At 49.3% G+C, this 15,750-nt stretch overlaps 1 protein-coding gene and 1 long non-coding RNA gene across 2 annotated transcripts in view; both read right to left on the bottom strand.

The window, feature by feature from the left end:
- Positions 1–15,750, bottom strand: part of LOC141937094 (uncharacterized) — a 786,032-nt gene that overhangs the window by 554,108 nt on the left and 216,174 nt on the right. The window lies entirely within an intron of this gene.
- LOC141937100 (olfactory receptor 14A16-like) lies at positions 7,170–8,183 on the bottom strand. The gene has a single exon (XM_074854504.1). It carries the CDS (start codon positions 8,127–8,129, stop codon positions 7,170–7,172), a length of 960 nt encoding a protein of 319 aa, XP_074710605.1. The 5' UTR covers positions 8,130–8,183.

Genomic DNA, 15,750 nt, shown 5'->3' with positions numbered 1-15,750 from the left:
CCTCTGTGAGGTTCCTCTCAGTCCAGTTCACCAGCCTGTCCAGGTCCCTCTCAATGGCAGTGACACTACCTGGTGCAGGCAGCACTCCTCCCTAATGTTGTGTCATCCTCAAGCTTCTGGAGGGTGCACTCAGTCCCGTCATCTAGGTCACAGAATGAAGAAGTTAAACACTCTTCATTGATTCCTGGGGCACACCACTAGCAACTGGCCTCTAGATGGACTTTGTGCCCATGACCACAGCCCTCTGGGTTCAGCCACTGAGCCAGTTCTAAATGCATGTCCTTTTCCACTTATCTAGACCAAACTTTGTCTAGGAGGATACTATGGCAGAAGGACTGACTGGATCCCCTGGATCCTCCTTTTCGCCTGTGGGAGGCATTGGCCTGTCTGCCTTGCACAGCCTCTGAGAAATAGCTAGGCTTTGATGAAAAACAGGTCTTGGAAGAAAGATAAGAGGCTGTTGAGCTATGCCAAGGTGGCAGGGAAAAACAACGGACAGCTGCAACACTAAACTGTGGAAAAGTACTGAACTGTGAGAAGTTACTGCCACGAGAATAGCGTGTGAATAAGAAGGTGATTGGTCTGCACAGCACGTGTTAGAGTGGTCTGATGCTGATAGGAGAAAAGGTTGATAGCTGGCTAATTGCTGATTTGTTAACTATGAAGTAAGAGCTTTACCGACAGCATCCGAGAGCGTAAGTATGTACGGTTGTAACAATAAACTTTTTTTCTTTCTGGATTCCATGGAGAGTCCGTGCCTCAGTTGCTACATCGCCTTTCTTGGACATGGGGCTGACATTTCTTTCTTCCAGACCTCAGGAATCTCTCCTGATCCCCAAGACCTTTAAATAACCAATAGTGGCATTGCAATGAAATCAGCTACGTTCCTTACCCTCATGGGTGAACTTTGTCAGGCTGCAATGACTTGTGCATGTCCAATTTGTCTAAATTTTCTCTAATTTAACACACCTCCTCCAAGGGTAAGTCTTCCATACTCTAGATTTCTCCCCTGGTCACAGGTTTTGGGGTTTCTGAAGTCTGCTCTTACCACCAAGTCCCTCTGTCTTTTCTTTGTCCTGTGTCACCAGGACCCCTGCCCCACTCAGCAGAGTCCCAGATTTTCCCCAGCCTTCCTTCAGCTGCTGATGTACTTCTAGAATCTTTTCTTGCCACCCTTCAAATCCCTTTCCAGGTTCAACTCCAGATGGGTTCTGCCTTTCCTAGCCCCATGTCTCAATGTTTGTGAAGTTATCATGGTTACCCTTGAGAAATCTTCTTGACAGCTTGTGCCCTGCTGTGTTTCCCTTCTGGCAGAGATCAAGGGGTTTTAAGTCCCCATGAGGAGCCAAACCTGTGAACATCTGAAGAAGGCTTCATGTGCTTCTTCCCTAATTGTCCTGATTGCTTATAGCAGATACTCACTACAGTGTAGCCCACGTGGCTCTGCCCACTAATCCATTGCTTCTCAGCTGATGCATCACCTCTTCCCAGGCAGAGCTCCATGCATTCCCACTGCTCTCTCATGGGCAGGGCAACTCCCCTTCCTCGCCTTTTCAGCCTGTCCTTCTAAAACGCCAGCATCCATCCATCGCAGCACTGCAGTGGTGTCAGCAATGCCCCACATCTTTGTTATCCAAATGAGACTAGAGCTCTGTCACTGCACACAGACATCTAATTCCTCTTGTTTTCTCTCCACGCTGTGAGAATTACTGTGCAAGTTCTGAGAAGAGGTGTCCAGCCATGCTGATCTCCCAGAAAGGGCAGGAGAGCATTTCCATCGTGATGTTCTGTAAGCATCTCCTTATTTATGTGCATGTTTGAGGTGTTTCCTCCTAAACTCTCTTTTGTTTATTAACATGTCACTTGTGATCTCATCATAAGATACCCTTTCCTTAAAAGCCTGTCCACCAATTCCTCATGTGATTATCAGCCATTTTCTCCTTTCATCTGATATAGGAATATAAAGAAAATCAAATATAACTATAGAATAGTTAACCATATTAAACTTGAGCTGTTCATTTAAACTAAAAATCCTGTCTGAGCTGTAAGAGCAAGGCATTTCGGAACTGTGAAAACAAAGAACACAAGCATACATAAATAAAGATGGGGCCCCAAGGACAGAGGATGTGGTAGGATGTAGCATTAGGGTGACAAGAGATATACAGGCATTTTATGACTTAGTGAAGTGAGACTGGGGCCTCTGACACTGACGAAGAACATCTGTGTGTACCCAAAGAGAGTGGACATCTGTACCCCTGGAGATGGAGGACATCTGTGTGTACCCCTGGAGATGAAGGACATCTGTGAACTGTAAATTCAAGAGGATGACTCCCCATTCAAGGTTTCACACCACATATCAAACTTGGGGACCAATTACCAAGAGGATGTGCATCACACATCAAACGCGGGAACTAGGAGGGATGGCTCCACTCAAGGATACACATCGCATCATGTTTCCGATAAGATGGAAGAAAGCACGACAATATTGATACGTTTATGACTTAACGGATGACTACTATTTCAAGGATAGCATCACGTTTCAAGATAAGGTGGAAAGAACTGTTGACACAAGGACTTTAGAACTAATTACATTTTGTTGTGAATATGTATGTTTGTATTGTAAGACCTCATGAATATGTATAAGCTACCTGCATTTAAGTCGTGAATTTGCTGGCCTAGGTGTTCACGTTTGGTGGAGAGATCCCCCGTGCACCCGGCGCCGTAATAAAGAATGCCTGCTTTTTAACACTCTCACTTTTGAGTTTTAGAGAGTTCTTCTCTGACCGGCCTTTACGGTATCACATCCACCCTTTCAGTTTAAAGTCTTCTTAATACGATGCCCAGTCTTTTAGCAAGGATAGTTTTGTCCCACTTCATCAGGTGAATCCCATCTCTTCCTCAGGGAGGGTCTCAAGGTCATAGAAACCCATTACTAACACCAAAGGCACAACCAATTGTCTACCTGCAGGGTCTGTTCCCCTTTCCACCCACCAGCAGGACTGAGAAGAAAATCACTTCTGCCCAAATGCCTTTGAACATTGTGTCCAGTGTCATGTCGTCATGCTTGACACTTTCCAGGTGTCCTGGGGCAATATCAGTGGTGCTCATGTGGAAGAGCAGCTGGAGTAACATTCCAAGGGTTGGACAAGTTTCAGCAGCCTCTCAGCAATGCACTCTTGAAGGAGAGCTGACAGAGCTTGGAACCTGCTGGAGCAACAAAAGCAGCAACAATGGAGAGACATCAGTAAAGGAGGGGAGATGCTGGTGTGAGAGAGAGGTGGGGTAGCTGTGTTGGTGTCTACAGCCTGGTGAGGAACAGACAGAGATGCAAGACGCTGTAGGACAGCTTGTGGTGGAGACAGCTGTGTGCTCTAAAGAGCAACATCTCTGTGCATAACTTTTATGAATTCTTGAATTCTTGCAAATAGAGACATTTCCAGACTGTAGCATAAAACCAGGTGATTTCCATATTAAATAATTTTTTAAAGTTTTTTTTGCAATTTTCTTCAGTTTTCACCTTCCAGATGAAGAAATGTCTGCATTCTCTAATTTATACTGACTCTGCATGTGCCCTGATGGAGTCTGAAAAAGCATGCAGGAAAAGCAAGCTCAGGGAGGTCACACACTCTATGGCCAACCTTTGTCACTGTGTCCCCACCACTGAGGTCTCTCTTCTCAGCCCCCGGGGCTTTTTCAGATCCAGTCTTTCTGTCCGTAGCTGAATGTTGCAGCTCATTTGCACCAATTCCCACCTGCTCTATTTGGAGAACTGCCTGCATACACTCACAGGAAGTTGTTTCTTAACTGCCAACAGAGAACAATGAAGTTAACCATAGTTCAACAGAAAAAATAAAAAAAAGTCTTTTGCACCTGCCCTTTCCACAGTGGGTGACTGTATGGGGTGTATGTGACAAGGGGTTGGTAGCTGGAGGGGCTGCAAGGGTGGCTCTGTGGGACGAGGCCAGGGGTTGCCCTGTGCCACACAGATCTGTTTCCAGCTCCACAACAGTCTCAACACAGGACACAGATCAGCCCATCAACAAAAGTGGTCGTGCCTCTCTGAAAACATATTCAAGAAAGGGCAGAAAACACCAGACTGGTAGAGGTGGAGGGAACAAATATATTAAGAAACTATGGAGGGAACACAAATGTTGGAGAAAGAGGAGAAGGCGCTCCACGGTGGAGCAGATCTTTCCTGCAGCCCATGGAGGATTAGTGTCAGGGCAGAGAAAAACTGTGGGAACGAAGGAGAAGAAGAGAATAACTGTTATGTACTGGTTGTGACCCCCAATCCCAAATGCCCCTGCACTGCTCGGGATGGGGGAGAGGAGCTTGGAGTGAAGGAGTGAGGCTGATCCTGGGGCAGGAAGGAGGAAAAGTTTTGTTTTAATGTTTGTCTTTTTTCCATTACTACCTGAATTCATAATTAAATCTTTTTTTTTTTTTTTAACTGACAATAAATTGAGTTGCTTTCCTCCAAGTCAGATCTTGCACATAATGGGAAATGGGAAGTGATCTCCCTGTCCTTGTCCCCACCCAGCAGCTTTCTCATTCCCATTCTTCCTATTTTCTCCCCCATCCCGCTGGGGTGGGAGAGGCAGTGAGCGAGCAGCTGGGTGGCAGTTTGGTGATTAGCCACGGTTAACCCAGCACAGCAATGAGATGCCTCGGCTGGTGGATGAGGGCAGAGCAGGGAAGGTGTTTCACCTCCGTATTAACAGTTCTTTTCATGCTGCATCCCGTCACATCCTGATAGGCGTGAGTGAGGTGGCCTGGAAACAGGCCATGGCCAAGAGCACAAAGTCCACTTGGGAGCAGGGCACCAGTGGTGAACCCCAGGGGCCAATACTGAGTCCAGTCCTGTTTAACTTCTTCATTGCTGACCTGCACAACATGACAGAGTTCACCCTCACAGCAAGTCCACAAGTTCACAAGTCTGTATGTTTGCAGATGATACCAAACTGGTAGAAGTGACTAATACACAAGGTGGGTGTGCTGTCATTCAGAGGGACCTGGAGAGACTGGAGAACTAGACTGAGAGGAACCTGGTGAAGTCTGACAGAGAGATATGTGAAGCCCTGCCTCTGGGGAGAAATAGCCCTGGGCACCAGCACATGCTGGGGGCAACCTTGCTGGAAAGATGCTCTGCAGAGAAGGACCCAGGGGTCCTGGTGAACACCAAGGTGACCATGAGACAGCAACATACCATTGTGTTAAAGAAGGCCAATGGCTCCTGAGTTGCAATAGAAAGAGTTATTATAAGGTGGAGGAAGATGATCCCTCCTCTGTACTCAGTGCTGGTGAGGCCACACCTGGAGTATTGTGTCCAGTGCTGGGCTCCTCCCTACAAAAGAGATACTGGAGCAAGTCTAGCAAAGGGCCACAAAGGCAGTTAAGGGATAGAAGTGTCTTTCATGTGGAAAAAGGCTGAGAGTGCTGAGCCTGTTCAATCTGGAGAAGTGAAGGTTCAGGGGGAGCTTGTCACTGTTTCTAAATCTCTGAGGGAAGGCTGTTAAGAAGAGGGAGCCCGGCTCTTGTCAGTGGTGCCCAGTGACACATGAAGAGGCAATGGTCACAAACTTAAAGATGGGAAATTGTAGCTGAACAGAAGAAAAAACTTTTTTCCTAGCATGGTTGCTGTCCACTGGACCAGGTTGCCCAGAGAGTATGGGAAGGCACCATCCCTAGAGATACTCAAAACCCAAAAGGACGTGGTCCTGGGAAATCTGCTCTAGCTGACCCTGCTTGGGCAGGTGGTTGGACTAGACAATCTCCAGCAATCGGGTCCAACCTCAATCTATTCTGGGATTCTGCAATGCCTGGCAGCATTTCTGAGGACTTTTCTGTAGTTTCCCCACACCTGTTTGACTTCTGTCACCCACAGGAAAGTGTCCCCTCTTGGGAGGTGAAATCCTGAGGACAGGGTTGAGCAATGTCAGCAAAAGCCACTGACAGCAGTGTCCCCTGTCCCCAGCTCTACTTTACAGCCTTTCATTTGGGTCAGAAGGGACTTCTGGATGTGTCTAGTATCACCGTCTGCTCTGAGCAGGAATAGTTTCGCAGCTAGATGAAGTTGGCCTGTGTTTTCTCCAGCTGAGCTGGAGATCACTAGCATGGAGATTTTATTTCCCCATAAGCTCACTGGACATTTCAGTGAGTCCCATCCCGACCATTGGGAGCTGCTCTGGCACCAGAGGGACTGCTGGGACTGCTGGGACCTGCACTGCCCTGCCTGCCACCCCTGGAGACTCTTGGATCCTGGTGCTCTCACAGAGAGCAGGGGAAGGGCCCTGTCTGGCTGCGGGCTGGGTGTAATTCTGAGGGCCTGGCAGTGGTGCTTGGAGGGACTGGGGAGCATTTCCAAAGGCACCAGGTGGATCTCCAGCTCTATCAGCTGTACTTTACTAATGGTGACATGAATCACTCTCCAGCCTCCCTTCCCTATGCCTGCTGGGTCTCTTTTTCCTCTCACAGGGTTGCAGAGTCCTTGTTCACCTGCAGAAACTGGAACTGAACACTTTACTTCTGGGTGACTCAACCTCACAGAATCTCACACTCTTTGGGACTCCATTCCCCGCCCACCCCAGACACAATGACCCTGGAGATCCCCCCACTCTCCAGCCAGCTCCAGGTTCCCCTCCTGAAGGACATCACCTGCCACCTCCCATGTGGGACCGGCCTGTGTATGTTCCTCAGTGCCCACTCACCATCTTCACTGTCACAAGGCGCTGGCAGAGGAGTCTGAAGTCCAGCTGCCAGCCTCAGTGGGTCACATGGTGACTGGGAGCTCTCTGCTCCTGAAGCCATGGAGAATCATAATAAAAATATCTCTTTTCAGAATGTAATTCCTAAGACCTATTCTTGACATGCACACTGTAAGAAGAGCCCAGCCTTCAAGTGCCCTACTAGGGAGATCTCATTTTATTACAGAGATGCTGTAAGAGAGTTAGAAATAAGTTTACATCGACTCCAAGTGAAAGAGAAATGATTAATGCCTCAGCAGAATGGGGATGAATCAAAATGTTTGTGCAGGAACAATATCCTTGTCAAGGATAATGATAATGATGTTGTTGATATGATGATGATAATTGAAACATAAGCAGTAGTAATACTAATAATAATACAGGAAAGAATAAAACTCTCAGCCCTGTTGTGGGATACACTGGAAATCATTTGCGGAGAGAGATGGGCTGCTTATCACTGCTGCAAAATGTCCATGAAAACAGCTTCCTCAAGGCATCCCTGAGCTCCTGGTTCCTCATGCTGTAAATTAAGGGGTTCACAGCTGGAGGCAGAACCAAGTACAGAAATGACACCACCAGATCCAGGGATGGGGAGGAGATAGAGGGGGGCTTCAGGTAGGCAAAAAATGAAGTGCTGACAAACAGGGCAACTACGGCCAGGTGAGGGAGGCATGTGGAAAAGGCTTTGTGCCGTCCCTGCTCAGAGGGGATCCTCAGCACTACCCGGAAAATCTGCACATAGGACACCACAATGAAAACAAAACACCCAAATGCTAAACAGACACCAACCATAATAAGCCCAACTTCCCTGAGGTAGGAGTGTGAGCAGGAGAGCTTGAGGATCTGGGGGATTTCACAGAAGAACTGGTCCACAGCATTGCCTTGGCAGAGTGGTAGTGAAAATGTGTTGGCCGTGTGCAGCACAGCATAGAGAAACCCAGTGCCCCAGGCAGCTGCTGCCATGTGGACACAAGCTCTGCTGCCCAGGAGGGTCCCGTAGTGCAGGGGTTTGCAGATGGCAACGTAACGGTCATAGGACATGATGGTGAGGAGAGAAAACTCTGCTGAGATCAAGAAGAGAAGGAAAAAGACCTGGGCAGCACATCCTGAGTAGGAGATGTCTCTGTTGCCCCAGAGGGAATTGGCCATGGCTTTGGGGAGAGTGGTGGAGATGGAGCCCACGTCGAGGAGGGAGAGGTTGAGGAGGAAGAAGTACATGGGGGTGTGCAGGTGGTGGTCACAGGTGATGGCAGTGATGATGAGGCCGTTGCCCAGGAGGGCAGCCACATAGATGCCCAGGAAGAGCCAGAAGTGCAAGAGCTGCAGCTCCCACTTTTCTGCAAATGCCAGGAGAAAAAATTCAGTAACGAAGCTTCTGTTGGACATTTACTTCCTCTGCAAATGGGGGCCTGTCCAGTGAAGAAAAGTTAGTGAAAAGTTAGGATTGACTTATGTGGGCAAACCTTGCTCAATTTTTGACAGAAACCGCACGCCCCCTAGCCATCTGTACTTCCAGAAAGACCTTCATGCATCTCCCGGACTGGAGCTCTGGTGTTTGCTGGCTGAGGGGGCAGTGGGGAGCAAGGGATTCTGCTGTGGGCTCTGCAGGAGTCAGTCCTGCTGTGCCCCAACAGGCAGAGAGGAACCCGCAGTGATCGCTGGTTAACTCCACTCCTGAAATCCAAGAGATTTCAGCCTTGTCCCTCCCAGTGCCCCCGGCTGCAGAGCAGAGCTGTGGGGCTTTGCTCTTCTTGCTTTGGCTCCTGTTGCCCTGTCCTTACCGAGGAGTGCGTTCTGAAGGCAGACAGCCTGGACATTTCTGCTGTGCTACAAGTGCTCCATGGAGAGTCCGGGGGTGCAAACGGGCAGAGCCTTAGTGCAGAGTGAGGAGAGCCAGGCTGTCCATCAGACTTGTTCTCAGCTGCCCTGGTCTTGCACCTCTGGCGTCTGCAGGAGGGTCACCCCCAGCTGTTCCCTTGACAGGAAAGTTGATGCTGCAGAGAACAGAGGAACCCACTTGGAAACTCCCCTCCTCAGTAAAGATCTCTGAGATTTTTGATTCATTAAAATGAGGTGTTTGGCAAAAAGAGCCAGCTTTATCCCCAGCCCATAGACAGCATTACCCAGAGACCCAGAGGCTAGAAGGGGGCTTGGGCACCTTGCTGCCATGGACACATCTGCATGGCAGGACCTGCAGGGCCAGTTGCTGAGCTGCAGCTGAAAGCTCCATCCCCAGAGAGCCTGAAAACAGGAGCAGCAGCAGCAGGGGCAGGTGGAGAACCAAGGAGCAATGCCCCAATGCTTCTGCCAAGGGAGGCAAGGCCAGGGAGGGACAGATGGGCACTCGGGAGAGTCTCCTCTGATGCATCTCTGGCTGCAGAGGAGGCAGCTCCTGCCCTGGAGCCTGGGACCTGGAGGGCAGAGGCTCTGCTGGGTGGGGGAGGAGACCAGGGATGCTTGTTAGGTAAAAAGCACTTTCACTGAAGGGTAATAAGGAGGTGCCACAATGCATCACCCTACTCAGCCTGTGCTGTCAGACTGATTCATTCCCAACCAATGCCTCTGGCCTGAAGCTGTCCCTGCCTGGAGCTGTTCCCCTTTCCCCTTATCTCCTCTCTGTCAGTGCTCACAGCCCCTGTCCCACCTGCTGTGTGCTCAGCTCTGCCCTGGAGACCCCTCCTGGCAGCAGGGCTCTGCAGAGGGTCATATCTGTATGTGCAAGTCTAAGGAGCAGGTCAGGAAAACACTGATGAGATGACTGAGCTTTCTGTAGGCAAATAAATGCTTGAAGGAACTTTATCAAGGTCCTAAAATACATATTGCTCTGTAAGGGTAATGCTGTAGGAGTGTTCTTGTGTTGTCCAAATCTGACAGCTGCATTATTACACCCCAAAACTGCAGTAGGAAACTGAAAGCACAGACTTCAGAAAGCACCTTTCCTTCCAGGTAGCCCCTGCCTTCATGTGCTTCTTGAAAAGCTGCCTCTGCCAGTGTCCTGGGAGTGATCTGGAGCTACGAGCAGCCCTGACCCACGCAGCACCCTCTCCACAGCAGAACGACCCTGCCCTGCCGGGGGTCTCTCCTTCCCACCACAGCTTCTCCCCACAGCGCCGTGGGCAGCTCCCCAGACAGGCTGAGTGCTGACCCTGGCCGGCAGCAGAGTCCCTGCCCCAGCACACAGCCCCTGGGCTGCAGGGACCCTGCTCTGAAGGACAGCCCTGGGCACCCCTGGCTGCACCCGTGGCTGCACACCACTGCAGCCGTCCCCGGGAGAAGGCAGTCGCCATGGCCTGTCCCTCTGACAGTGCAGCAGGGAAGCCCTGCTCTGGATCACATCCTCCTCCTCTAGACAGGAGGGAGATTCCTGGCGGCTGTGCCGGCTTCACCAGATCCCTCCATGACCTGCAGCTGCATTGCCCTGCACCCAGAGACTTACTGTGTGATTCACTTACTGTGAAGATTTCTCCTTCTTTGTGCTCTCAGCATCCTCGCACTCCTGTCTGCCTTTCCCCTCTCTGTGCCTGGCTCCTCTGCCCTCGGTGCCTGCAGACAGTGCCCTCAGCCCTGCTGCGCTTTGCAGAGGAGCTGCTCCTGGGCAGAGCTGTCTCTCTGCAGCGCTGCCCACTTGCCCTGAGCTCCCTCCATCCCAGGAGCCCGGCCCAGCTCCGCAGCAGAGGATTAGCCCAAGGTGGCATTTTAATGACCCCTCAAGTATGTTTGGTGCTGAATCTATGAACCTCAGACACTGAGAATCTGTTGAAGAAACCTCTGAGGAGTCAAAGTTAGATTCAAACTCCAAAGTTTCTTGTGGCTTTAATGGGTCCCACTGAGGGACACTGTTGACAAAGCCTCCCCAGGCTCCAGTTAGAGCAGAAATGTGGAGACAGCGATGGCAGGTAGGGAAAAGCAAATGAAAGGTGGCTCTGATGCTGAGGAAACCTGCATGTGTTTCATGAAGCCAAAGGGCCAAGCCCTGACCCCATGAAGCAAAGGGCTAAGCCGTGACCCCCAGCCCTTGGGAAGGGAGATCCTGTCCCTCACACATTGCTCAGGGCTCTTCCTGGGGCAGTGGGCGATGGAGATGTGCACCTGCCAGGCTCCTGAGTAGGGACAAGGGGGCAATGAGGCCCCAGTGCTGCAGGGGACTGTGCCTCCTCATAGGCATCAGTGGCAGAAACACCAGCCATGGCCAAAGTCAGGCAGAGGTTGACTTGGTTGGGGGCTTTCAGCGTTTCCACAACCCTCTGTCTTCTCCACTACAGGCTGTCCTATGGTGTTGCATCACCTGCACCTCTTTCCCTGCAGGCTGTAGACACCCACCCAGCTGTCTCACCTTGCTCTCACCTGAGCATCTTCCTTCCTTTACTGATATCTCACCGTCCTCCCTGGCTCTTTCTTGAAATGTTGGGTTTTGGTTTTTGAAATCTTCCAAAAGCCTTGTACTGATCCAGACTCCTTCTGGGTGATGTGTTACACTGCAGCAGTGCTCTTGGAGTGAACACTTTTTCTCCCTGTGTACAGCCTGGACTTTCCCAGCTGCACTTTCTGGCAGTATTTCATTCTCATGCTGTTTTAAGCTATGAAGAAAAACTCCACTATCTCTGAAACCTCTCTTTAAGCACTCTTGGGCTACTCTTATTCTGTCCGGAGTCTCCACACCAGTAAGCCCAGGACATTCAGCCTTTCTGTACTGGTCATGTGCTTGAGGCCTCCAAACGCCATCTTGGGAGATATCGGAGAACCCTCCAAGGTGTTTGCAGAGGAAAACGTAGTAGTCATGTGCCAAGAAAGAGGGAGTGAGAATTTTATCAGTTCCTGTAGTGGCAGGACAAGTGGCTACAGTTTTAAACTGAAATGGGGTAGATGTAGATTTGATATAAGGAAAAAATGTTTTACTGTGATGGAGTTGAGACACTGGAACATTTTGCCTAGAGAACTTCTGGGGAGGAGGCATCCACAGCTTCTCTGGGTCACATATTCCATTGTCTCACCACACTTACAGTGAAGAATTTCTTCCTTGTATTGAATCTAAATCTACCTTCTTTCAATTTAAAAAATGTTACCCCTCATCTTATCTCTACACCCCCTGACAATGAGTCCCTCGTCATCTTTCCTAGGCCCCCTTTTAGTACTGGAAGGCCACTATAATGCCTCCCTGGAGCCTTCTCTTCTCCAGGCTGATCAACCCCAACTCTCTCCACCTGTCCTCAGAAGGGAGGTTAAATGCCATGTAAAGGACAACAAGGGCACAACTTCCAGCTTCCCCATGGGGCTGTGAGGAGGCAACGAGGCCCCAGTGCTATGAGGACATGTCTTCTCATAGGCAACTGCCTTAGCCAAGGTGTGGTTGTGCAGAACCCCTGGGCCACCTTGCAATGTCAGGACCAGCCAACATTGTGTTCTTGTCTTGGTTCCAAGTGCAGTTGGCTGGGACGATCTGTCACATTTTTATCTTGGCTACAAGTGCAGCCGGTTGGGACAATCTGGTACTTTCTTGTCCTGGTTATAACTACAGTGCAGTAGGACTATTAGGCACTTCCTAATTGTACCTGAAACTCCTGCTGCCTGGATTGTAGCCTGCTCTGGAACGTACTAGAATTACCTGACAAGAATTGTGGCCAAAATGAAAAAAATGCTGACCAAAGTCAATCATCTCGTGATCCTCTAAATAATGACTCTAAGTGTGACCCTTTGAGCTCTACGGGATCACAACCTCTGCCCCAGTATCACCCTCTGAGTTGGGATGTCTCTTAGGGCAGATTTTGTGAGGATTTCAAAGAACAGATTTCATCAAGATTTCCAAGATCATCTGCTGATAGATGCCGATGAAGAGAAAGGGTTCAAAAATTGTCTGCTGAGAAATGATGACAGGGACTAGTGAGGAATTAACTACAATTAGATTTTGCTAAGTTTCAGTGATAATTTGGTACCAATAATTTACTATCATACGTTAAACTCTGTACCTCTCTGTGCGTGTATGTTTGTGTGTGTGTTTATTTGATTTAGGAAACTTTATAATGTTGATTATAATGAATTTATTAAATCACCCTTATAATCAGCCAGTGATTAAGTATTGCCAAAAATCATTCAACCTAATCTTGTGGTTTACATTCATAGTGTTAATACATCTTAAATTTCTGCTACCTCAAGATTTTGTGGGATATATAATCACTGCTTCCCCAACATATTAGCATAACAAGTCAACAAGATATTTTCCTCACTCTTTATATTAATTCCATCAGACATAAACCCTTGACCAGGTCTGGGACTAAGATTGGATCTAGCTGCACCTAGACTCCTCTCTGAGGAGGAGTTTAGAAAGCAAGTGGGTCCGATTGTGACACAATGGGAGGGTGTCCCTTACCCTTTTGCATCTTCGGTCTCTGTGTAAATCATTCTAACTCGATTCTACCTCAATTTTCCTTTCTGTGTTCCTTCCATGTAGTAAGTAATAGAGTGAAACTTGCCATCAAATTTCATTAAGTCACACTGGTACAAATTCACATTAAAATCACTTTTTGCTAATACCTTTCCCCATGATAATTTAAGTGATCTAAAACACTCATCCATGACACGAGGGGACAACGACCTGGGTTCTGTGGGCACCTTCCAGCCTTGCCAGCGACCTTTGCCATCCCCACCACAGGCTGTTCTACCCTGTCCCACTCCTGCCCCTCTCTCCCTGCAAGCTGTAGCACCCATCTCGCTTCCCCACCCTGCTCCCACCCCAGCATTTCCTGGCCTTCAGTGATGTTTCCCACTACCAAGGAAAGCTCCACCACCTTAGAAACCACCCTTCCAGCAGAGAACCCAACCTAAAGGCCTTCCTGTGGCCTTTTACCTGACCAGAGAGCAGGAACCCCACCAGGATCTTCTAAACCACATGACCGCTGCTGGCCTTTCAGCTTCTCAGATGTATGTGACCAAGCCATGTGCCTGCTGCCTGCTGCTGTCTCACATGTGCTCAGGTGGAATGGACATGACAACCCATGTCCAAGCCCTTCTCCTGGGTAAGGCCTATGGGTACTTTGGCAGAGGTACTTTCCCAGCCATGTACCTGCTGCTGGCCTGTCACCTCCAGAGACAGAACTGACCTCACGGACCCCTTCACAGCCACATGCTTCCTCCTGAATTGTGAGCTTCTGAGACACAACGGACCTCATACCATACGCATCCATCTCCCTCCTCATGGCCCAGGACCTGACCAGATCTAAGTCTGCTTGTTTATTAACATCTATCAGATATATTTCCTGGTAATGATTTGGGTTGAGAAATATTCTTCACAGGATCTGCTGTAGTTATGTTGACACATTTTATATCTTCCTCTTTTTTTATTTCCTTTTTCTTCAGCCTATTCTGGCATGAAAACCTCGTCAAGGGAAAGACTATTTGAATCATAGAGTAACTCATGTGTGAGGAGAGCCCTGAACAGCCTCTTGTCTGACTTTTAAGTGCAACGCAGGGTGAACCAGGTGAGGTTGTTCAAGGCCTCTGTCCAGCTTTGCATCACCCACAAAGGAGCTGAAAGTGTGCTCTGTCACATCACACAGGGGGATAGGAAAGATGTTCAATGTGTTGGCCCAGGTGCTGGTCACTGAGGGATGCCACTAGTGACCGGCTGCACATAGGACTTTGTACCACTGATGACATTTGGGTTGATCACCCAGCCAACTTCCCACCCACTGTAACACCCACTTCTTCAGCCCAGGTAGCACCAACTTGACTATAAGGACTCCATGGGAGACCATGTCAAAGGCCTTGCACATGGGAGACCATGTCAAAATTCCATGTGCACAACATGCCCTTCTTTCCCCTGCCTTCTCCTTCAACTACCTGAAAATGGCTACAGGAGGATATGTCTCACCACCTTCCCAGGGATAGAGGTAGCTGACCAGCCTGTAAGTCTCCCAATTCTCATACCTGCCCTTCTTGAAGATGGGTTTGACATCTGCCTTTTCCATGGACCCCAGAACCTCTCTGATTGCTCTGACGCTTTTGAGGGCACAGTGCAGAATCACAGGTGAGGGTGATGTAGCGAACAGGAGCACTTGCAATGAGCCTGTCCAAGGCAGCTGAGATGAGTCTTACTGGGAGAGTGGGGGTTGTTCCTGGAGTCACACACAGAAGTGTCAGGGCTCTGTCAGGTGTGCACATCTCAGCTGGCCTCATGCACTCCTCTTACAGGGGTGTTCAGAGACACGAGTCCTTCCCTTGCATACACAGAGGCAGTGCATTGCAGGAGTTGCAGTGTCTCTCTCGCCTCCTGGTGCCACTGCCAGAGGCTGGGAAGCCCCTCAGCCCTGTGGTGATCACCCTGCTCTGCACTCGTGTGAGATGCCCCCTGGCATGAGGAATGGACTCAGGGACCTCGGTTCAAGGAAACACCTCCCAGTGCTGCATGCAGGTGGTTTCCCAGGTGATATTACTGTCAATGTGAAGTGACCTCATGACACTGTCCCACACACCTTCATGACAACCCCAGGAATAGCTGCTGGCATTTGTGCTCTCTCACCTCACACACATGTTGTGCATGCTTACATCTCCTCCATACAGTGCAAACATGGACTTCTGACTTACTCATTTTGTGCTACTCTGTGGATGGACAAAGAACCTCTCTTAGCTGGGGTGACAGGACAATGCTGCAAATGGTGGTTGTGAGGGAGTGGTCCGTAATGCCTTCCCTGGGACAGTGTCTTGGTTTAACCCCAGCTGTCATCTAAGCCCCATACAGCCCCTCACTCCTCCCTGGTAGGATGGGGGAGAGAGTCAGAAGGGTAAAACTGAGAAAACTTGTGTGTTGAGACAAAGACAGTTTAATAGGTAAAGGAAAAGCCACGTACAGGAGAAAAGCAAAGCAAAGAATTCATTCCCCACTTCCTATTCACAGGCAGGGGTTCAGGTATCTCCAGAACAGCAGGGCTCCATCACACATAACAGTGAATTGGGAAGAGAAATGCCATAGCTACAAACATCCCTCTCTTCTTCTTCCCCCAGCTTTATATTTCTG

The sequence above is a fragment of the Strix uralensis genome, chromosome 37, assembly GCF_047716275.1.
Source record: "Strix uralensis isolate ZFMK-TIS-50842 chromosome 37, bStrUra1, whole genome shotgun sequence".
Lineage (NCBI taxonomy): Eukaryota > Metazoa > Chordata > Aves > Strigiformes > Strigidae > Strix > Strix uralensis.
This window is presented reverse-complemented; position numbering and strand designations above follow the sequence as displayed.

What these genes read in the sequence shown, in the direction of transcription:
- LOC141937100 (XM_074854504.1), bottom strand. Translation starts at nt 8,129, where the DNA reads ATGTCCAACAGAAGCTTCGTTACTGAATTTTTTCTCCTGGCATTTGCA.